General features: G+C 38.9%; 1 protein-coding gene across 1 annotated transcript in view; it reads left to right on the forward strand.

The window, feature by feature from the left end:
- Positions 1 to 24,985, forward strand: part of SUGCT (succinyl-CoA:glutarate-CoA transferase) — a 790,246-nt gene that overhangs the window by 568,137 nt on the left and 197,124 nt on the right. The window contains 1 exon segment of the mRNA XM_059934212.1: positions 15,866 to 15,929. Coding sequence (XP_059790195.1) covers positions 15,866 to 15,929 — 64 coding nt within the window.

Consider the following 24,985-nt stretch of genomic DNA (forward strand, 5'->3'; position numbering starts at 1 on the left):
CCGTCAGAGAGACATGGGTGTGCCAGTTTTTTGCTCTATTTATGATCTTAATCAAGTTATTTTACCTTCCCAAGTCTGCCTCTTCATCTAAGAAATGGAGATAATAACACCTATGCCACTCGGCTTCTGTATGGATAAAATGAGACAGGGCATGCACATTGCCCCGTATGAGGTAGGCAGGGCTATTTCCTCACACTCACCCCTGTCCTTTCTTTACATTCATGCTGCTTACACTGTCTAACCTTGACACATCACTTAGAAAACTCTGCCCACTCAAAGGGTCCACATAATTTTTTATGGTCATGCTATATTTTCATCCAACTGACTTTTTCCCTTCTCACACTCTTTTGTTACTTTGTTCTCTGAAAGAGGAGAGTGGTTGGCAGTGATTCACATTTAAGTGATGATTTCTTGATCAACTAATGGATATTAATAAGAAAAATGTTTCCTTGCACGATATTGAATAAGATCAAGAACAATTTCACTAAATAAAGTAGATCAGGTTATGCATCCTAGACTGGACACCCGAACTTTGCCTAGCGTCTTTAGAGTGTCCTGGGAGGAGAGGACTAAATCCAGCAAGAAAGATGATACATTCACAGCCTCCTGACATGTTCTTAGAACTAATCAAAACTCACTTTTCCCAAGGGGCAGTTGAATAATTCCTGAAAAAGAAGGAATTATTTGGTTCATGCTAAGTGAAGACAGCACACACAATCCCCCTGCTGATCACCTCTTGGAATGGTTCCTTTTATAGGGCTTTGCAGGCCCCCGTGGTGGAGGGAAAAGAATACTTTCTCAACTTTCACCAAAGTTTATAGCAACTGGTTCTGGGATAATTTCATTAAACGTCCCAGTGCCAAGGAGGATGTAAGTCTGGGGACTTCCCTGGCGGTCCAGTGGTTAAGACTCCGTGCTTCCACTGCAGGGGGCATGAGTTCGACCCCTGGTTGGGGAACTAAGATCCCTGCATGCCTCGAGGTGCAGCCAAAAAATAAAAAATACATGATGTAAGTCTGGATGTCTAATATCCTGACTTTAAAGTTCATAAATCACCTTTATATTTCACTGGATTCTATTATATTCTCTTTCATTTAATAGTTATTTTACTTATTCCCCAGGCTAATTAATATTGGGAAATTTTGGAGTAGCAAATTAAGCCTGAAAAGTATAGCTTAGAGAAGACATGATGACATCATAAGAACCTCTGTTTCTGTCAAAGTGAAGGAGTATGTGAGCAGAGAAAACCTACTGGTACAGAAGTCATTAGAAGACACACATGCATGGAAGTGTACACTGACTGATACCTTTGGGCTTAGAACTTGAACTTCCTGGGTCATAAGAAATGGGGGTAGGACAGAAATCCTGAATCACACACTAGGTGGGAAGTTGGACTTCGGAATAAACCTTGGACATCCAAAAGTCAGCATTCTCAGTGGGTGAACTAGGTGGGAAAAACAACAACAACAAAATAAATTTAAAACCTGTGTGGAAGACTGAAGAGGGAAACAGTAGGGATTCTGGCCTGTTTGACTTTGGCTTCTGCAGGAGAGGTGGAGAGAAAAAAATCTCTCATAAGATGTCTTAGCCACATACCTGCCATCCTGCATATAAGGCAGGAATTAATTCCATTCAGGACCTCTAAATCTAAAAGCATGAAGTTTAATTTAATGTGGTCCCATTTTGCTGGTGCTTCACTTGGATGAAACAAATGCAAATCATCTCTGGATAATCATAGCTGAACAGCAGACACATTAAACGGTAGATTAGACACAGCATAAGAGAGAATTTGTGATCTGGTACATAGATATGAGTAGGTTAATTAGAACTCAGCCCAGAGAGACAAAGAAGAGAGAGCAAGTATAAGAATGATCAAGTCTGATGTCTAGCTAATATATATCTGATTGGAGTTCCAGGAGAAGATAGAGAGTATATAGGTAGAGGCAGTATTTGATCATAATTGAGATTTTTCCAGAACTTTTGAAGAGCTAATTCCTCAGATTCATGAAGTTTTGAAGGCACAATTGATTACATAAAAATTAGATTAAATAAAAAAGCAGTTGAGGCCTAGAAAGACGGTAGAAAACCAAAAACATAGAGAAGAGTTTTCAATCACCCAGAGCCTTGGGGGGAGGGGGACGGGGGCTGGAGAACCAGATTACAGACTTGTCCTCAACTTACTAGGGTTAGACTTAAGATTTTTCAATTTATGATGGTATGAAAGTGATAGGCACTCAATAGAAAATGTACTTTGAATTTTGAGTTTTTGAACTTTTCTTTGGCCAGTGATATGCAGTAGATACTGTCTTGTGATTCAGGGCCACGGCAGCAGACACCTCCCAGTCAGCCACTAGATCTCGAGGGTGAACAACCAAGAGGCTTAAAACCATTCTGTACCCAGGCAACCATTCTGTATTTCACTTTCAGTATTCAATAAATTACATGAAACATTCAACCCTGTATTATAAAATCAGCATTATGTTAGAAGATTTTGCCCAACCGTAGGCTAACGTAAGCGTTCTGAGCATGTTTAAGGTAGGCGAGGCTCAGCTGTGATGCTTGGTAGGTTAGATGTATTAAATGCATTTGCGACTTATGGTGACTTTATCAGGACATAACTGCCTCGTTAAGTCGAGGCAGATCTGTACTTACAAAGGATTGGCAATTAGACCAACAGCTGACTTCTTGAAACAACAATGAAAACCACATGACTGTGGAATAATATCATCAAGGTGCCAAAAGAAAAAAACTGTCAGCTTAGAAATGTGTAAGCAGTAGAGCTATCTTTCAGAATGAGAGCAAAATAATGTAACTTCTAAGAAGATAAAAACCAAGGGAATTTACTATAAACAGATGACTATGGAAATTCTAATGACTATCCTACAGGAAGAGGGACCACAACCATGGAAGGAAGTCCTATGATTTAAAAAAAAAAATGAGCAAAAAATCTGGTAGACATGAAGTAAGTTAAAAACATTGACTTTGAAAACAATATTAATACTGTCTAATTTTTGAATTAAAAAAAGATATAGAACCAAAATTTTGAACAATAGCATATAATTGTTGTTCCCAATCTATATACTGAGGCAGCTGTGGCATCCCCATAAATGCACAGGGGTACCAGAAGATGTTAACATTTTCTAAGGGACACAGCAATATCTATTGGACAGCATGGAATGCTAGCTCAAGGCAGTTTATGGTTTCAGTGTTGAACTGTACTACGTTCCTTTTGATTACATTATTTCTTCTTGAAACTGGGTTTTTGGATGGATGTTTCTGTGAAAAAAAAGTACCAAGATAAAATCAATATGAAACAAGAAATGAGAGTGAAAGTATTCAATTTTATTCCGAGATCTGAGAAGTTATGCCGTGCCTTTCCTTTCAATTTATGTCTGTTGCTTTTTTCAAATGGCTACTAAGTTATTAGGACACAAATATGTGTTAAGTTGTTTTGACATAATCACTTAATAAACAGAACAAAAGATTCTTCTTTTTTGCCTAGGAGCATTGTGAAAAAATTACTGAGACACATACCAGGAACTGCGAAAATTGAGAACAACTGACATGTAATTTGGCATGAGGATAACTGGATTGGTGTTGGTCAAATTTCTGTTTCGTTCAGTTAAATATGCATGTTAAAATTTCTAGAGGAAAAGAATAGTGAAAGTATAGATATATATCTTCAAACTAGGAAATGTGGGAAATCTCAATCAATCTCAAACAAGGCAAAATGGGACTTTTCTTTTAATGGTGGGACAAATGGAGGCACTAAGATGCTAGGAATGAATTCAAACATTTTAGTAATCTCAATTCATGTAAATGTGTGAAATCCTCCAGTTAAAAGACAAAGAAAAAATAAGATAAAGACTGTGATTTTTCTATTCTCAAGAGACACACCTAAAACTTAGAAAGGTTGACTGTATAGGCATGAAATGATATATGAAGAAAATAGAAACCAAAATTAAGCTAGTGTAACTTTAAAACACTACTTATATGGAATCTAAAAAAAAAAAAAAAATGGTACTGATGAACCCAGTGGCAGGGCAGGAATAAAGATGCAGATGTAGAGAATGGACTTGAGGACATGGCGGGGGTGAGGGGGGAAGCTGGGGAAAGTGAGAGTAGCATCACCATATATACACTACCCAATGTAAAATAGATAGCTAGTGGGAAGCAGCGTATAGCACAGGGAGATCAGCTCGGTGCTTTGCGATGACCTAGAGGGGTGGGGATAGGGAGTGTGGGAGGGAGGCTCAAGAGGGAGGGCATATGGGGATATATGTATACATATGGCTGATTAACCTTGTTGTACAACAGAAACTAACACAGCTTTGTGAAGCAGTTATACTCCAATAAAGATGTATAAAAAAATGCATTACTCTGCAACAAGTAACTGCATAATAATACAAATTTCAATTCACCAGGAAGATATAAGAATTCTAAAATTGTATGACAAGTAATAAACAATTTTAAGACAGTAAATTTGACAAGTTAGTGGAGTGGTAAAATGCTTGCAAAATATGTTTAATTGAAACTTATTCAAGAAAAAATAGAACATTTGAATTGCCCTGTATGATTAGAAAAAGACATTGATAATTAAAAACATTCTCACTAATAAAACACCAGTTCCAGGTGGTTTGTAGGTAAGTTTCCACCAGGTATTGAAGGAAGGACCAGTTAATTCCAATCTTACATAAACACTTTCAGAAAATAGGAAAAGGAGGATTACTGTAGCTCCCTTTATGACTTAAAGTTACTCTTGATACTAAAATTAAACAAGGTCAATACAAGGAAGGAAAATTGCAGGCCAATCTCATGGCAATAGATACAAGAAAATTTTAAACAAAACATTAGCAAACAGAACTTAAAAATTAGTTTGTTCTTGAAATGTAAGTTTGGTTCAATATTAGAAAATTAGTTAATTCCTCATGTTAACAGATTAATGGAGAAAAATTATATGATCCTCTTAATAAATGGATTAAGATAATTTGATAAAAGTCAACATCTATGACACAAGTTTTCAACAAACTAGGAATAGATTTCTTAACCTAATAAAGTGTGCCTACAATACCTTGGTGCAAACATAATGATGAAACATTAAGTGTATTTCCTTTAAAACTGGGAAAAAGATAAAAATGCTTTCTACTAAGACTCCACCAATTTACTGAAAGTCCTAGCAAGCAATATAAAAAAACCAAATAAAAGGTATAAGAATTAGAACGGAAAACCAAAACTATAATTATTCAGAGATAATATAATTAATTTTATAGAAAACCTAACAGGATCTACAAATTAATAAGAGTGTTTAGGACTTCCCTGGTGGTGCAGTGGTTAAGAATCCACCTGCCAATGCAGGGGACATACGTTCCGTCCCTGGTCTGGGAAGATCCCACGTGCCGCAGAGCAACTAAGCCTGTGTGCCACAACTACTGAGCCTGTGCTCTAGAGCCCGTGAGCCACAACTACTGAAGCCCATGCACTCTAGGGCCCACGTGCCGCAACTACTGAGCCCCTGTGCTGCAACTACTGAAGCCCGCGCGCCTAGAGCCCGTGCTCCGCAACAAGAGAAGCCACCGCAATGAGAAGCCTGCACACTGCAACGAAGAGTAGCCCCCGCTCTCAGCAACTAGAGAAAGCCTGCACGTAGCAATGAAGACCCAAAGCAGCCAATAAAAAAGAAGAAAAAAAAAGGAATGTTTGCCAGATATAAAATCAAAATTTTAAAGTTAATTTCATTTCTATATGCTAGCAATAAACAAAGTTTTCTATTAAAAAATGATTCATTTTACCATATCAGCTAAAATAGATTGTTTTTGTTAGGGATAAAGCTAATGAAAAATGTGTAAATCCTTTATGGAAAAATGCTTATACTTTATAAAAATATTAAAAATGACTTAAATAAATGGAAATTATTAAAGTAAATGTTTAATGGGGAGTACAGTAACATTGTAAGGTTATTATTTCTGCCCAATGGGGTTTTCCTGGAATTTGACAGGTTGACGTTAAAATTTATAGAGGGGCCAGGAACCCCTGAAGACAAAGGATAAGGCAGGGGTGGGGTGAGGACCTTGACAAATGAAACACTGGTACTTAAGATAAATCTACAGTGATTTAGTCAGTGTGGTGTCGGCAATGGGGCAGACAAACAGACCCTTAGGACAGGACAAAGAGCCCAACATGTGTAGAAATGATCTGCAACAGAGCTAGTATTACAGATTCATAAGGAAAAGAAGGACTGCTCAAACTTGTTCTAAGGGAAAAAACGAAATCAAATTCCTTTTCATGTTATACACAAAATTCAATTCAGTTTTTCAAAAAACAAACTATGATCCAAATTTAAAACATCTGAAAATAAAACTTTTTATTTTGAGAAAATTGTAGATTCTCATGCAGTTGCAAGAAATAATACAGAGAGATCTCATGCACCTTTTACCCTGGTTCCGGGAAGGGTAACATCTTGCAAAACTATCTTACAACATCCCAACCAGGATATTGACATTGATACAGTCAAGGTACAGAACAGTTCCATCACAAGAATCCCTCTTGTTGCCTTTTTAAAGCCACACCCACCTTCCTCTCCTCCACTCCCATCTCTCCTCTAACCTTAACCACTAATCTATTCTCTATTTCTAGAATTTTATTATTTCAAGAATGCTATATAAATGGAATTATATACTATGTAACCCTTGGGGGCTGGCCATTTTCACTCAGCATAATTCCCTCAAGATTCATACAGGTTGCTGTATGAGTCAATAGTCTGTTCCTTTTTATCGTCTGTGAGTATTTCATACTATGGATGTACCGGAGTTGGCTTAATGATTCACTGGTTGAAGGACATCTGTGTTGTTTCCAGTTTTTGGCTATTACAAATAAAGCTCTATGAACATTGAAGTGCAGTTCTTTGTATGAACATAACTTTTACTTTATCAAGGAGAAATGCTCAGGAATGCAACTGCTGGGTCGTATGCAGCTGCACGGTTACTTTTTAAAAAACTGCCAAGCTGTTTTCCACAATGGCTATCCCATTTTACATTCTCACCAGAAATGTATGAGTGACCCAGTTTCTCTTTGCCAATATTTGCTGTCACTTTAAAAAATCGTGGCCATTCTGATAGATGTATAGTAATATCTCCTTGTGCTTTTAATTTGCAACTCTCTAATGGTTAATGATATTGAACATCTTTTCATGTGCTTATTTACCATCAGTATAGCCTCTTTAGTGAAATGTCTGTTCATGTCTTTTGCCTGTTTTCTAATTAGATTGCTTTTTACTCTTAAGTTGTAAGAATTCTTTATATATATACCAGATATTAGTCCTTTATCAGATATATTGCTTGCAAATATTTCTCCTAGTCTCAGCTTTTTCCATCCCCTTAACATGATCTTTTGCAGAGCAATACCAAAGATTCTTTTCTAAATTTTATAGTTTTAAATTATTCAATGAAGTCCATGATCCACTTTGAGTTAACTTTTGTATGAATTATGAGATGAGATTTAGGTTGGGGTGTTTTTTTGTTTTTTTTCTTCCTAATTGTTCCAATACCACTTGTTGAGGAGGCTATCCTTCTTCCTTTACACCTTTGTCAGGTATTATTTGGGCATATTTGTGTGGATATATGTCTGACATCTATTCTGTTCCATTGATTTATGTGTTTATCCCTCTGCCAATACCATACTCTCTTAAAGTATATAGCAACTATATAGTATACCTTAATATCAGGTAGACTGATTCCCTTTCACTTTATTCGTATTTAAGCTATTCTGGGTCCTGTGTCTTTCCAAATGAATTTTAGAATAAGCTTCTTTATATACACAAAAAACTTTGCTGGGATTTTGGTAAGAATTGCGTAAACCTATAGATAAATCTGAGGAGAACCGACATCTTTACTGTCTTGAGTCTTCCAATCCAAGAACATGGTATGCTTCTCCATTTATTTAAGTCCCCTTTGATCTCTTTCATCAGCAAGTGAGTGAGAAATAAAGCCGTAATATTTTCAATTTATGTTCCAATGAGGGATTCATAACTGGAATATGTAAAGAACTCTATGAATCAATGAGAAAAAAATAATTAAGCCAATAGAAAAACATGTAAATGACTTGAACAAGCGTTTCACTGAAGAAATATAAATAGCTATTAAGCAGGGAAAATATACTCAACCTTATTGGGAATCAAGAAAATACAATCTAAAGCCTCAATATTTCACAGTGATTAGACTGGCAAAATCTAAAAACTCTGATGATATCAAGTTTTGCTAAGGATGTAAAGCAACTGAAAGTAATATTCACTGCTGGCGGGAATGGTTGGTAAACCAATTAGAAAAATAAGTTGAGGGCTTCCCTGGTGGCGCAGTGTTTGGGAGTCTGCCTGCCAATGCAGGGGACACGGGTTCGAGCCCTGGTCTGGGAAGATCCCACATGCCGCGGAGCAGCTGGGCCCGTGAGCCACGATTACTGAGCCTGCGCATCTGGAGCCTGTGCTCCGCAACTAGAGAGGCCGCGATAGTGAGAGGCCCGCGCACCGCGATGAAGAGTGGCCCCCGCTTGCTGCAACTAGAGAAAGCCCTTGCACAGAAACGAAGACCCAACACAGCCAAAGTAAATAAATTAATTAATTTAAAAAAAAAGAAAAATAAGTTGAAATTACCTAACAAGTTGAGATGCATGTGCTCTAAGTCTTAGCCATTCTAGCTCTAGGTGTATGTTGCGTGAAGAGATGGGTTAATACCAGCATTGCTTGTCATGGTGAAATAACTGGAAACAACGTAAGAGCAGAATGAATGAATACATTACGATACATTTGTATAATAGTATACTTTACATTAATGGCCATAATTGGCCCATGGCCACAAGCTTTAAAATAGATGAGTCTCACTAACAATGTTAAGAGAAAAAGTAAATCGGAGAAGAATACATACTCATGATTTCACTGATATACATGTTATAAATAGGTGGAAACAAGCACTAAATTGTTAGAGAAAATGAATGTGGAGTACAAATATTTAAAAAGTAAGGAAATGATAAAAAATTTAGGAGAGTGATTGTTTGGTGATAGAGGAGGGAGGGACTGGGACAAACTTGGGGCTTCAAACATTTTGGTGATGTTCTGTTTCTTAAGCTGGGTGTTGGGTGCATGGGTGCTCATTTTGTTAGCACTCAAACAATAATATATATTATCATACCTCTTTGGATGATTCATATTCATATTTTTAATTAGAGAAAAGAAGGAAAAGTCTGAGTCGTGTGCATTATTAGCACCAGAAAAAAGGTTACAGTAGTTGTTGTTTCAAAAGAAATAAGAAAACCGAAAATGTCAGCATTTAAATCTGACTTCCATTATGTAAGTAAAGTTAGGAGATTACATGTCAATTCTTTAATGAATTTATATGTTATTTTTGCATTTTTTTGTAGTCATAGTTTTCAGTAACAGTTGAATTAACTTTTAACTTGTTAATTGTAAGTTATGCCTTTGATTATGTAACTTTTCAAGTATTATTCCAAGGTTATTTTCTGTTGAGCTAAAGGATGTGACTACATTGATAAAATATACTATACAATAAATGAGATTACTCCAGTGCTTCCTTTGCTTCCTAAGATACTATTGCCTATTTTGAAAATGGTTTTCTGAGTTTTCCCAACGAATAAGAACGCTATGATTATTGTCTTCAAGTGTGGCAGATTGACTTTACATGTATAATGTGCGTGCCCGTTGTTTCTGCTGAATTCATAGGTCACCCTTTTTGAGTTTTCTTCATGGTTAATGGCCATGATCCTTGCAGAGCTTCTTCAGCATGGCCTCTGGAATGCGCATTATCTAGGACAGATTCAAGATCACCTGGAAAGCTTTAGGAAACTGAGGGAATTGCAGGGCAACAATGGGACTTAATAACTAAGTTCTTAAAAGTGAATATATTTTGGAAACCCAGTAAAATAGTTCTGTGTCTAGAGAACTTTAGGTATTTATTGAAAGCTTAAAACAGAGAACTCCCTCCAACTCCCCCACCCATATAATAAAGAAACCAGAAGGAGCTACTTGCTACTTAATTAAACAAACAAATAAATAATTTAATTCAATAGACCCTATAAAATACTATTGAGCATCTACCAGATAGTGCCAGATAATGTTCAAGGCACTGGAAATAGAACAGAGAACTAAACAGATATTATGTAATAATAATAGACCAGTGTGTATCATTTAATTCAGAAGTCCACCTTACAGGCCTATAAGCTTTTTGAGGGCAAGGACCTTGCTTGTTCTGTGACCCAGTTTTTCCTTAGCACTTAACAATGTCCAGCACATTAATATGCATTTAATACTTATTATCAATCATGACCGTTAATACATTTAACGTTTGTTTGTTGCATGAGTGAATGTGCCCCAAAGCCACAAGCTCATCCTTAGTGGAGCCAGAGTTTAACCTAGTCTATCAATAATGATGAACAGTTGCTATTTATTTTGAGCTTACTCTGTCCAAGGCACCACGCTCACTGCTCTACTCCTCATCTCACTTAATCCTTACAAATGCCTGAGATACAGGTATCATTGCCCCCTTTTGACTGAGGAGGGTTCTGACCCTCAGAGAACTTGTGTCTTGCCCAAGGTCACCCTCTAGGTCTGTCCCCTTCAACATCTGCGCTAGGCTGGGACCAAAATCCTTCCTCTTTCCACAGCCTTTATTTCTGTGGGAGCCAGACTATCCTTGGCTACCTAGAAGGGAACAGTTCAGTTCATTAATTAATTGGGCTTCAAGGTGCAAAGCCAGCCTTTTGGCGGATTACCTGTCCCCTCCCCCCAGTGATCTGACTGATTTGTTTTACAGAATTGACCACATCAGCTAGTTATTTTAATGGTAAATCAAATTACGCTCGTCTGTTTTTTTCTTTTACTAAGTGTCCAGCTGGCTAAGAGTTTAGGATCAGATACACCTAAATTATAATCCAAGGGCAGCCACTTATTAATTATGAAACCTTGGGCAAGTATTTAACCTCTTTAGGCTTCCATCACTTTATCAGTGGAAATGCAGGTGATAGTAGTTCTACCTAGTCTAGTTAATCCTCTCACTAAGAGGTAACTCTTTAGCTCCTAACACAATGCCTGACCCTTAAGGAGTTTTGTTGAGCAATTGCTGCCATTATTATATTTATCATTGTAATTGTCAACCTAATGTTTTATTTTCAGTATCTTCTTTGTTCTGTGACTTTTACTGACCTCCTTGACCTACAACCTCAGCTTCCTTCCAAGGTAGACAGAGTTACTTACTTTTTGCTCATTGGATATTACTCCTTCATTATGGAACGTACGCTGTTATAAAAATTGGCTCAAGTCTCATTGCCTACCTTCCAATTATAGGCACTTTGAATGCCAGTTCATTCACCTTTTTTAGTCTCAGCCCTTCCATGTCGTCTAGTATGTAGGTGCTCTATGATGTTTGTCAAATTGAATGGATAGGTCATGTCTCTATTCATAGTGAATGGATAGATCGATTATCTTTTGTGCATCATTGTTAATGTCATTGAGGGTATTACATTGATTTTTTTTTTTTTTTTTGGCATGTTGGGTCTTTGTTGCTGCGCGCGGGCTTTCTCTAGTTGCGGCGAGTGCGGGCTTACTCTTTGTTGTGCGTGGGCTTCTCACTTTTGGTGGCTTCTCTTGTTGCAGAGCACGGGCCCTAGAGCACGTGGGCTTCAGTTGTTGTGGTGCGCAGGCTCAGTAGTTGTGGCGTGCAGGCTCTAGAGCGCAGGCTCAGTAGTTGTGGTGCATGGGCTTAGTTGCTCCGTGGCATGTGGGATCTTCCCGGACCTGGGATGGAACCTGTGTCCCCTGCACTGGCAGGCGGATTCCTAACCGTTGTGCCACCAGGGAAGTCCCTATTGATTTTTGATAAGGTCTTCACACATATCATTTGTGTCCATCTTTTAATGCTGGCACCCTTTTTATTTGAATATGGCTTGCTAATTCTACTCTGGACTCAGATCTCTTGCTTTCCATAGAGATTTTCACTGCTTATATAGTGAGTATTGATTTTTGTTTTTTTCAACATTTATTTTCTTGCTACTGCTGTATTACAGACTTTTTGCTGCCATTCCTGCCATAGGACTTTATAAAAAGACTTTTCCACTTCCACTTAAAATTTTATTTCCCACATTGCTTTAAGGTATACATTTTTCTCTTCCCCCCCATCATTAATACATTACCATTTGACTCTGTCATTAGGCTGTCAATCTGTTAAACTCTTGAAGAAGAAATAGAGACCTTATTTTAAATAGGCCTGATACTTTGCTAGAGAGATGGGTGCAGTGTCTACAATTCTATTCTTGTCAAGAATAGGCTTTTGAAATTTCAAGAAGAAATGAAATTTAGAAGAGCTACCAATCCATGAAGGATCGAAGGAGGATAAAATAAGTAAAAGAAGGACAAAATCCACATCAGAGTTCTTGGGAAGGCCCCTTGCCTTATTTTAAAATAACTAATTATGAAACAAAGAATATCCTGAATGGCCAGACTGCGGTTCCAGGCATGAAATTTCCTTCAAGGAAAATGGCAGTTTGAGGTCCCTAAGGCTGAGGTCCCCATTCCGTTGTTAATGGTCAGAAAAAGAAGCACTTTACATTTGAATTTCTTGATTAAGGTAATAGAGAATGGGGCGTTGCACCTGGATGAGAAAAGGAAAAGGAAACATTTAGTAACTATTCCCAAAGAAATGTCATACAAATGGTGACAAGTGGCAGTTCCTGCATTTCCGGTGAAGTTAGGATGCGACACAGGCCTGAAGTGCAGCGGGAGAGAGTTATGTTAAAATCCAGACAGACTGCCTGGGTTCTGAGATTCTTGAATATGTTATGAAGCAGAGCAGGACTTGCCCCACAAACAAGGCTGGAGAGTTTTCCAAGGTTCCGAGTCATCAGGCAGGGTTTCCAGAGACAGCAGTGCCACAGCCTCAGTTGTTCTGAGATAATCTGACCTGATTCATGAAGAAAGCCAATGGAATTTGATGGACCTCAGACTTCACATAAAAAGGTGGGTGGCAACCAAGCAGGGAGATAAGTCAATTCTTCTCTGAAGATGGGAGCTCAGACTAGCCTATTTGCATCATAATTGTACACACTACTACAGCAAATGAGAAGCTGCAGTTACTTTCCTTTCAAGCGTAAGAAGAATTTGCATTTCTGCTTAAAACTGAACAATTGTCAATGCAAAGGAATTGATCCAGTTAGATAAGAAAGTTTCATATTGGGAATATCACCTATAGACAGCAGTGAGGGTTAGAGCTGAAGGAACTACACTCCTTAAGCTGCTTCCACGAAAAACTTCAATCAACTGCTAGCTTTTGCTTTACAAACTTTGACGTATGTCCCTTGACCTTTAACAACTACCCCTTCACGTTTGACACTTAACGTTTGCTACATGATTAAAATTCAGCGTTAATTAATTTTAACACTATCAGTTAAGTTATATTTAGCTGAGAACACTCACTTTTGTCTTTTGTGAGTAGCACTGCAGCGTTATTACAAAGAGGTAGTCAGGAGGGCAACAGAGATACGAGAAGAGAAGAATGATTCAGTGTGCAGATAATTGTTTCGAGTGAAATTTAGCGTGGTATTTTTGTTCCTGTCCTCAGTAGAACTGAGATTTAGCACCTCGCGTTGGCTTTTAGCCCTCACCCCCACGAAGGAGGGGGCTGTGCTGGGCGGGTGCTGAGAAATGAGGCACACCAGAATTAAATTATAGCACAGCTCGAACACCGGCAAGAATTTTCTCTGGCCAGCTCCTGGGTGCAAAGCTGGCAATTCCAAAAGAAAAGCAAGGCATCCCTAGCAAGGATCTCCTTATGGTGTGGCATCACCCTCAGTGGGGAGGTTTGACATGGTCGTGTAAAGAGCATCGCCCCCAAAGTGGTGACCATTCCCAGAGAAAACAGTGGAAGCCAGGATATTTAGCCATAGGCAGAGTTACAGTTCTAACCTTAAAAAGTCATCCAGGAGGTTGTCGTATGGATGGCTTATTCCATCACGTGACCAGTAAGCTCACCAGAAATGGATAAAAGCCAAGACACTTGTCCTCTCTCCCTGAGTATTCCGAGTGAGAAAACATTTTTATTGGTTCATTTATTTCATGCTCTTTTGCTCTGTGGGAAGATTATGGTAAGGATAGGGATGTGTAGATCTTGTTTTACCTGAGGCTCAAAATGCTAGAGTACCATTACTACTGCTACTCTTTGGGATATTAGCATGAAATTGTGGTCCGCAGGTTCACTGGACCACTGAAATACTTCTTTGTATGGAACAGGAAGAGAGAAGCTCTGCATTTGGTAGATAGTGCAGGTGAAGCACTATTCACATGTAAGTCACCAATATGTGTCTCACTGAAGATCCAGTAATAGTAATAAAAAACTGAATTTGGGGGTTCTTTGAGACAGTATACTCAGGTAGCCTCCAGTTGTTAAAAACCAAACTAACAAAAGAAGACAACTTTGTAGCATTTTCATTTGTGTACGACAGAACATCTTGCCTCCAGTAATTCGTGTTTTATGTTCTAGAATCTAGTTCCATACCCTCATCTCATCCTTTACCTACAGCTGGAGGGCACTTGATCTCTGGCAGATTTTCGTTTCCTGCCCACCCCCTGGGAAAAACTACAGCCAAGGATTTACGTAGTTTAAAGGATTTAAACTACGGTGCCAAGGATTTAAGTAGCTCTGTTTCAGTAGCCGAGCAATTCAGCATCAAGTCACATTTCTGTTGGTTGGGCTCTGCTAGAACGTCTCTGTCCTAGTAACTGCCTTGGGTCTTAACCCCGAGGTCAAGTCTACCTTGTGTTCTTGATGGAACACCAAATACCTATCTTGGTCCAATGCATGAGATCGAATCAGCCCTCTAGGATGGGGTTCCTGGCTTTCTGTTTTCTCAGTTGTCTCCATCCCGCTGACTCCAGGGTAGTGGAGTCCTAGTTATGAAACCTAGTCTTACGAGTAAGGTCTTGTTACCCCTGAGAACATCTCTGGTTTCAGTCTCCTGCTCAGGCCTCTGACCTGGTCCTACTCTGTGCTCCCTGTCAGCTGGCTCTGCTCATTGCTTGTCACAGCAGCTCTGATCTGTCTCCTTCCCACAGTCACTGGGCCTTCTGGGTACTCTGATTCACCTTTCAAACTGGACTGACTCCCCACCCCTTCCGCTGAATAAACTTCCAGGGCTCCTCTGTTCCAGTTCCTGGTTCCTCCCATCCTGTCCTTCTGCAGTTGACCTTGGCCCAATCCTGCTATGAGGTCATGCAGGAAAAGGCTGAGCTTTAATATTCAGAGGATCAAGCATAGATGAAAGGGGGGAACTCATACCCTGTATTTAGGAGCAAATAACATTTTTAAGGGTGGGAAGACTTTATAAAAGTCAAGTTTGCTAGCCTTTGAGTCTTCTCATTCTTTTTGGCTTCACTGGGTTTAATATAAGATGGAAACATTTTAACCTCAAATATTTACTTTCAAAGGAACATTTCAAGTGAGAGAATAGCATGGACATATATACACTACCAAATGAAAAATAGGTAGCTAGTGGGAAGCAGCTGTATTGCACGGGGAGATCAGCTCGGTGCTTTGTGTCCACCTAGAGGGGGTGGGATAGGGAGGGTGGGAGGCAGACGCAAGAAGGAGGGGATATGGGGATATATGTATACACATAGCTGATTCACTTTGTTATACAGCAGAAACTAACACAACATTGTAAAGCAATTATACTCCAATAAAGATGTGAAAAAAAAATCTGTGTTTTGCAATATCTTTCTTCAATGGATTGAACAGGTGGCTTTGCATATTCCTTGAGATTGAAGATAATTTTACTTTGTGAGTAATTTTTCTCTCTGTTTTTACATTTTCAGGTGTTGCACAATGGCCTCGTTGTGGAGATGAAACATCCGACTGTGGGGAAGATATCAGTCCCAGGTTTGAAAATTTTTATTTTTCTTAACTCCTTCCTTCATGAGCTTGTTCCCTGTGCTGATCACTGCAAGTAGCTGATGACCCTCCAGACAGCTTGTCAAGACATTATCTAAACATCTCATTTTGGATAAAAGGGGAACCCTAGAATCACACCCACAAGCGTGTTTGCTGAGGCTGTGGACTTGTGTCTTCACCCTGATGGTCTGGGTGACAAAAAAATGCTTGTATTACCTAACTCCATTCTGTGGAATCACATACTCACACAAGTGCTTTATGGCCCACAGATGGATGGCGATAGATATGGAAAATGTTCTGAAATTACGCTTGGTTCGTATGAGAATGAGAAAGAAAGCCAGGCACCAGAGAGGTGGTGTCCAAGCAAGGCTACTGACTACTCAGGCCAGGGCATTTTTTTTTTCTTTTTTTTTTTTTCTGAACTGTGGTTTAAGGTATGGATCTTAGCTTTGTCGATCAAGAAACGAAATGTTTTCAGAAAACTCGGAATATATTGAATTTCTGTAACTTGACTCATACCAAACAAACTCACTGAAGACATTTTGGCCTTAAGCCAAAATGCCAGGTTTTTCACTTCTAGGGAGAAGCCTCAGGCCTGACTCTCAGAGCATCCTAACTGTAGCGAGAGCTTATGATCCACCTATTGGCCGCCACAGACTGCACTTCTCTAGTGACCGTGACATTACCGTTCCTCAGATCTGCTGTCTCTACTCTGGCCGTTGCTAGAAAGACACTCCACATTCTTGTCCATTGCATCCCTATTTTCGAGGCTATACACAAATCATACACATTTTTTTTTTTCTCTTCTTCTGACAGAGAATAATGAAATTCATTAGAATATAACTTTGGTCATTGTTTTCCTGAAACTATATCCTGGTCGCCTTGCTTGAAATTTGGGTATTTCCCAAATCCCTCAGTCACCTCTGTCAAATGACATAAGTATTTACTTCTGTACGTATCAGATCTCATTTCTTGAGTAACTGCTATTGTTACGTTGGTTGTGGGTATAACCTAATTGTAAGATTTGGGACTAGCTGGATAATAATGTCCTAGAACAGATCAGGTCATGGCCACTGGCCAACAAAAAGAGTGAGAGGAAGGAAGTATGATGAATAAAGCAAATGGAAGGAGAAAATTCTGATATTCAGGAGTATAAGGAACGTTATACATGAATTAAGGGAGGTAACTAAGAGAGAGAGCAGGTCAGAAACTGGGATCAGAAACTGGGATCACATGTTAACAGGGAAATGCTATATGGCATAGAAAAGTAGTGGGGAAAAAAAGCATGTTGATAAAAGCTAAGAAAGTCATTTTTTCATTTATATTATTGAGTATGTACTATGTGCCAGGCTCTGGGTCCTGAGAATGCAAAAATAAACCAGGCAACTTGGCCCTTGGCCACATGAAGCTCATACTCAATGGAAGTCAGATAATAAAAGCAACCAACAAATGTTCCTGTAACTGTAAGTCATGATAAGTGCAAAGAAGGGGAATGAACAGTGTGCATCATAGAGAGTAATGGGGACAGAGGGACCTGTGATCGTTTAGGTTGATCAGAAAAAGCCTCTCTGAGAGGATGACTTGGACACTGAGAATTGAAGGAGAGTTAGAAGTTGACATTGAAGAATAGGGGAAGAGCATTGGAGCAGAGGGAACAGCCTATGAGAAGGCTCTGAGGTGGGAAAGAGCTGGGTATGCTTTAAACCAGAACGGAAAGTGAGGAAAGATTTCTCCAAAGAAGACGTACAGATGGCCAACAAACACATGAAAAGATGCTCAATATTACTAAGAGAAATGCAAATCAAAACCACGGTGAGGTATCATCTCTCACCGGTCAGAATGGCCATCATCAAAAAATCTACAAACAATAAATGCTGGAGAGGGTGTGGAGAAAAGGGAACCCTCCTACACTGTTGGTGGGAATGTAAATTAGTGCAGCCACTATGGAGAACAGTATGGAGATTCCTTAAAAAACTAAAAGTAGAACTACCATATGACCCAGCAATCCCACTACTGGGCATATACCCTGAGAAAACCATAATTCAAAAAGAGTCATGTACCACAATGTTCATTGAAGCACTATTTACAATAGCCAGGACATGGAAGCAACCTAAGTGTCCATCGACAGATGAATGGATAAAGAAGACACGACACATATATACAATGGAATATTAGCCATAAAAAAGGAACGAAATTGAGTTATTTGTAATGAGGTGGATGGGCCTAGAGTCTGTCATACAGAGTGAAGTAAGTCAGAAAGAGAAAAACATACCGTATGCTAACTCACATATATGGAATCTAAAAAACGGTACTGATGAACCTAGTGGCAGGGCAGGAATAAAGATGCAGATGTAGAGAATGGGCTTGAGGACACGGGGGGGAAGGGGAAGCTGGGACAAAGTGAGAGAGTAGCATTGACATATATACACTACCAAATGTAAAATGGATAGCTAGTGGGAAGCTGCTGCATAGCACAGGGAGATCAGCTCGGTGCTTTGTGACCACCTAGAGGGGTGGGATAGGGAGGGTGGGAGGGAGGCTCAAGAGGGAGGGAATATAGGGATATATGTATACATATAGCTGATTCACTTTGTTTGTTGTACAGCAGAAACTAACACAACATTGTAAAGCAATTATACTCCAATAAAGATTAAAAAATTAAAAAATTAGAAATTAAATAATAAATAAATAAGTAGTGTGGAAAGAGGGGCAGGAATGGAGACTGAAGAGAGAATCAGGGCCTCGAGGCCCCACCAGGTTTAGTTTTACTCTAGTTTTAAGCAGAGGAGTGAAATGACACAACTTGTAACTTAAAGCAGGGAGTCAAGTTAGGAAGTTATTACAAGACTTCAGGTGACAGTCGGCATCTGAAATTAAGGACATGGTGATAGCGAGAAAGAGAAGGGGGTAGTCAAAACAAAAAATGTGATCATAGTGCTTTCAGTATGAGAAGACTTTAAAAAGCATTTTGTCCAGTAGTTTTTAACTTTAATTTTTAAACAGTGGAACTGATTTCTCAAATGAAGTCTAACTATCTAAAACAGATCAAAGTCGAATTTTGCAGTTGATAAGTTAGCACTCCAACTCTTTACCTTTTTTCCCCTGCTTTCATCATGCTATACTCCTCCAAACACCTCTTTGGAACCATGGATCCCTGAAGAATAATTCAAGAACCACTGATCTAATTTAATTCCACAAATTTACAGATGAGGTCATGCCACATTGATATCCCCAACACATGAGAGAATAAGGTAAACATTTGAAAGTTAATACAGTTATTAGCATGATAGTAAGGAAAAAAGTAAGTCAGAGGTCAACCTAGAATGAACTCATTGGATGTAACTCTCTCTCTATCAGTCAGATGTGCATTTACTGACTTTCCTTGGTAAATAAATAAACAATCAGTCAAGAAGGAAATATTTTTTCAGACTCCTAAAGGAGAATGCATACCCCTTTTGCTCACTTTAATGTATAAGTGTATCAGTTAGCTATTCTCACAATAATGCTGTGTAACAAATAACCACAAAAATCTCAGTAACATTCAAACATAAGCATTTATTTATTCCGTGCATGTGGATTGGATGGTAGATGACTGATCTAGGCTGGACTTGTCTGGGTGGCTTTGCTTCTAGATGCAGGTCTGGCTGGACTTGGCTTCAGTGTGAGTTAGGCCCAGTTCTGCTCCATGTGCCTCTCATTTCTTCTCATGGCAATGCCAGAAGAACAAGAAGGCAAACAGAAACCCCAATGCCACTTAAGAGCTTTCACAGAACTAACAGACCCTTCTGCCCACAACTCATTGGCCAAAGCAAGTGTTAGGCTATATGGGGTTGGGGAAAATATATCTCTCCTTTTAAGAGAAACTGTGAGGTTACATGGTGAAGGCATGGGCAGAGGGAGGGGTAAATAACTAGGGCCCAAAATTCAATTTATTACAATATAATTCTCAGGTCTATAGCAATCTCTTTTTAATCTCCTTTTAGAAATTTTTATTTTTGTTTCTTTAATTTTTATAGGGCTTAGGCATCTTTTTGGTATGTCTATCTTATTGACTGACCTTATATTCTCTCTATAGAATTACCAACAAAAGAAGTCTCAGATTTGAGATGAAATGGATGTGTTTAGATTATTTTTGGAATTAGTATCTGAGTGTCTTTTGAGGGCAGCACATCTGGACTCCCCATGAAGGGGAGAGACAATTCTGCTCATAGACATAAGATAAGAAGTTGCTATTGTATCTCCTAATTCAGTGTATCCCAGTAAGAGACCACTCAGACAGGACGAGATATTAAATGCAAAGAGAATTTATCAGTAAATAATTTAAAAATTTCCTGTGGTTTGTCCTTTTCATTGATATTATTTATGGACGATAGTTCCACCTTTCTTTGTAAGGAATGTCCTCATTGGGAACCTCATGAATGCCGTAGAAATAACTCAGATTCTCCCACAATGCTTCAGTGAGGCGAATCTGCCAAAACAGGAAAGGTGGGTGGAGTAAAAAGTGGTGTTTATGCTGCACTGTTTTCTAGTCAGCCAGTGGACACACATTTTTGGATTCATTAACTGTAGTTCTGCTGATTTACATATATGTCTGCATCTTTATATTTACAGGGAAAATCATAATTAAAACCACTTATTTATATTACCTTTGTTATTAATGAATCTCTTGTGAACAGTACTGAATTTTCTACATGTTGCACTAATTTGCCTGAAGGATTTTCCATCTTAGTCATTATGAGAAATTTGTCTCTTGGAGAACAGTATTTATGGCACCTTTTTTAGAGATGTATAAATCCACAGCATTCCCTCAGAATCTCACATTAGAGTTCCTGTATAGGAGAGTGCTAATTGATTAAAACCTTAAAGGTGCTCGTCCACCAATGTTGAAGATACTTTGAACAGGAATGGGAAATTATTTACCTCTTCAAAATTTCTTTTTGCTACTTAAATAATTATTGTCAGCACTTAATACATTGTTCCAATATTTTTAACCATTACCAGTATTAAAATAATAAACAAAGTAGTATAGTCCAAACTATCTCCTTTATTAATTTATATCTATTGTAACATGCTCCCTTTTCATATCATATCCCACCACCTCCAGTCTCTAGTAAACAGTTAAGAAAGAAATTTCATTTGTGTATATACGTGTCATAGTTAAAGCATGCAAACTAGTTAATAGTCATGAATTATCTCTAAATATGAGATGTAGTTCTGCTAATTCTATCATTCTTTTTTCAAACATTGTTTATTAAACTACTCTCTCATTCGACCTTTAAATCCTATTTTACAGTTAAAGGTAGAAAGATACAAAGAAAACTAGTTATCTATTGGAGTATAAATGAGAAGGTGCATCATATCTCTCTTTGCCCAGCTTAAGTAATCTGGTGTTCTATGAGTCCCTGGTGAGTGGAGTAGTCAGTCAGTAGTTTTAGCTCACCATTCATTTAGTGACAGAAGTGTCAGCACAGTGGGCACAGTCTACTAATTTGCTCATAATTAACTAAGATAACCTGGTTGAATGCTAAAACCTTAAACACACCCACACTCACACACACAACTTAACTCACTAAACCTACCGTGTCCCATACATTATATGAAGCTCTGGTGATAGGGTTGTACCCAGGACAGGCCCAGTCACTCATGGAGCTTACAGTTTGCCAGGGAATTGTTTTGTTATTCTGAGTAATAAATTCAGAAAAGTGAGATGGGCGTTTCCAGCAGGATGGCCTGAAAGCACAGGTGAGGGAGGCCTCACCTAGCGCGTGCGATCAGGAAAGGCGGCCCTGAGAATGAACCGTAAGCAGACGCGTGACCTACGAGCAGTTGTCAGCCGGGCCAAACTGGTGTGGGCTGAGGGAGGGACGGGGAGGTGCTGAGCGTGGTGCTGGAGGAGCTGAGAAAGAGCAGGAATGGAGATGACCCTGGAGAGGTAGCCAGAGGCCAGGAGAATAAGACCTCAAGTAGAGCTAATGATCACATTACAAACAGATCAAAATGTAAAGGAGATCTGTGCTGAGGTCTCAGGTCTCTACTATCTGGGGGTGAAGTGGGACCCAGAGGAGGAGATTGGGAGGAATCTCAAACCTGGTTTGGCAGGTGTTCTCACTGACTGCTTTTAGGTGTAATTTCTAAAATGCTTCTAACTCCATTGAAAATTTTTATAAAACTTCTAATGTCCGGAATTTTAAACTGTGAAATTGATAAAATTCTCATTTGTTAATTGCGGAAATGAAGAAGGACATTAAAGGTCATACCACATTTCCTCAATAAGAGGTGGGCCATCATATAAACATCACCTTATTTGTGATTTTAGTGGGAAGATCTTACACTAGTTATCACATTCCAAAGGACTGCCACTTTCCACTGAGCCATTCACCATTTGCATCTTCTTATAATACCGCTGGCTATTGGCCTTTTAGCCAGAAAGGAACACGTTGTCCTTCCGTGTACTGTGTAGGTGCCGAAACAGCCTTGGTGCTGAGTTCCAAACTTCAAAGGATGTCACTGAAATAGAGTTTGATGCGTAACTCTAGTTTCTCAGCATAACCTTTTACCAGTACCTCCCCATAAATGTGCATGGTGGTCATTTGATTCCAGCAGCACTTCTGGGAAGTATTTGAGTGGTGAGTGTGTCAGGGCTGTGAGAGGGAAGCCGTCTTCTATCGTGCAAAATGATTTTAAATTGAATTACCCTTGCCTGCTGGTCCCTTGATCTGTGTTTTCAGAAAGCAGCTCTAAGTTCTTTTAAATAAAACTTTTCTTAAGTTTTTCCCCACAGTATTTTAATATTCGTATTTGGAACCTGCAACAATTTTTAGCTAGTGAGCGTTGGATACAGGAAGAACAGTCACCACTATGGATTAATGTAGCTCAAACCAAAGTATTCGAATATTGACATTTGGATTTTTATAGTGACTTTTTAAGAAGCTGAATGTACTTCCTTATTTGATTATCTAACATACTGTATTTCCGAATGTTTTGCAAGACTTTTTATAAGTGATGATCTAAGACACCTTTCTTTTGTAAAGCTCCTGAAGGGCAAAGATGCTGTCATTTTAACTCTAACCAGCACCCTCTGTACCAAGGAAGTACCTAACAGATGTTTTCTGGATGATGATTACGATAAAAAACTACTAGATGAAAAATAACTAAAAAGATGATTTGTGACAATTTAAAGCAGTATGCAATTTTTTATGAACAGATTGACTACCTGTGGAAGCTATCTGAAAGAGATCTATTTTACTTCTTTAGTTTGTTTCCAGTTTGAAGTACATACACTAAATGGAGTGACCACCTAGTCTCTTGCATGGTTACAGATCTTCCTCTTCTGTGCTATACACGCCTTCAGCTTTCCCCGTTACTTTTAGCTTTTTTTTCCCCCTTTACATAGAAAATTAGATGATGCTTCTGAAATCACAAATCCTCAAAGTTTAGTTAAATTTCGATAATGGATAACAGCAACGGGGAAAGCTGTCACAAATCTTACTAGGGAAAAAGACAAATTAAAGAGGCACAAAAGTTTCAGCTTATCTTCCTCCATAAAGTTTAAATATGTTGGTTCTCATAAGGAATTCTAAGTAAAACCAATCTGAGAGTGAAAGGTGAGATAAATTATTCCTTCCAGGTAGAAAAATCTTTCAGATGACAACAGGAAGAATGTGTAAAGTTTTCACATTGTGTATAGTGCATAATCTATGTTCTAGAAAGAGCATACTCCTTCAGGGACCAGGCTAAGCTGTAAAAAAGAGGAAAGAGATGAAAAGAAGGGTCTATAGTCTGTCAACAGAATGAGACAGAGCTGGCAGGGAAGTGGATTTTCAAATAGACTAGCCATGGTACTTCCCAAAGTCCTCAATTATTTTTAACTTGATTAAGCCCTTAACACACAGCAATGCCCTGAGAGTTAAATAAATCAGCATATTCTCAGGTGATTTAACAGAGTGCCTGCAGCCTTCCCTGGAAATCCCGTTCCCGTGAGGCGGGGTCATAGACATTGTTACCGTTCAGTGAGAAATGAATAGCCAGAGTGACTTTCCTTCCTAGGAGAGCAGGGAGGAAACAGGAGGAGTGAATAGCATCCCCAGGAATGTCTTTCCATCAGGAACTGGAGAAGCCCTAAGAGCCAAGTTACCATCGCTGATATGACTTAGGGATCTCCATCAACGATGCTTATCTGTGCCATGAGGAAGAAATATGCCGTGAGAGCTGGACTTTCACGCTCAGGGAATTCACGTTCCTGTTACTCGGGACTGGGAAGGTGGCCAAGATCTCAGTTGTTCCTGTTCAACCATCTTCATCAACCTAGGCCCTAAGATAAGTGCATCTGTCCAAAAGGCCAGAAACTCATGTTCCAAATCAGTCCTAAGTTATCAGTGAAATTCTGGTGTGCAGAGTTGTTTTCACTATTAGAAATTCATATTTCTAAATATGGCTAAAGAATTTTCCTGGGTGCATACGTAATTGGACTTCTGCATTGTTTGGGGTGTTTTCTCAAGTATCACTATGCAGAGTGATCCTTGAGCTTAGAGATCTGACATCATCTGAGTAGACCACGGAGTGTCAACCCGAACATAGAAATCAAAGCAAAATACACAGGAAGAGTGGAAGGCTCAAAGATGGTAAAGCATTTTTTGTCATTTTCGTCTTAAAAGGCGGATCAGACATTTTCCGGGATCAATTCTTGAGTCGTTGCTGTATTCGCTGCTGCCAGCTTTCATTGGGTACCCAGAGAAGTCTTTTTCTGGATCTAATTTAAATACTGACTTTACGCTAGATCTTTAAAGAATAAATTAATTAAATGTAATTAGGCACGTAAACTGGCTGGAGAAGTAGAATCGGATACTATGTAATAGCTAAATGCAAAAGACTTGAAATTATCTTCCAGTTTGGACTTCCGTGTTGTGGAATTAACTTGGATAATTAGGAAGTGACATTAACTTTGCCTCCAAGTGGGCTTCAGCCGGGAGGAGTTGCTTGACCTCATTGCGGGGTTTATTTAGGGTTGGAGAAGGGGTCATTTTAGTCCTCTCTGAGAGAGGAAT

This window comes from Balaenoptera ricei, chromosome 9, assembly GCF_028023285.1.
Source record: "Balaenoptera ricei isolate mBalRic1 chromosome 9, mBalRic1.hap2, whole genome shotgun sequence".
NCBI classification, from domain to species: Eukaryota; Metazoa; Chordata; class Mammalia; order Artiodactyla; family Balaenopteridae; genus Balaenoptera; species Balaenoptera ricei.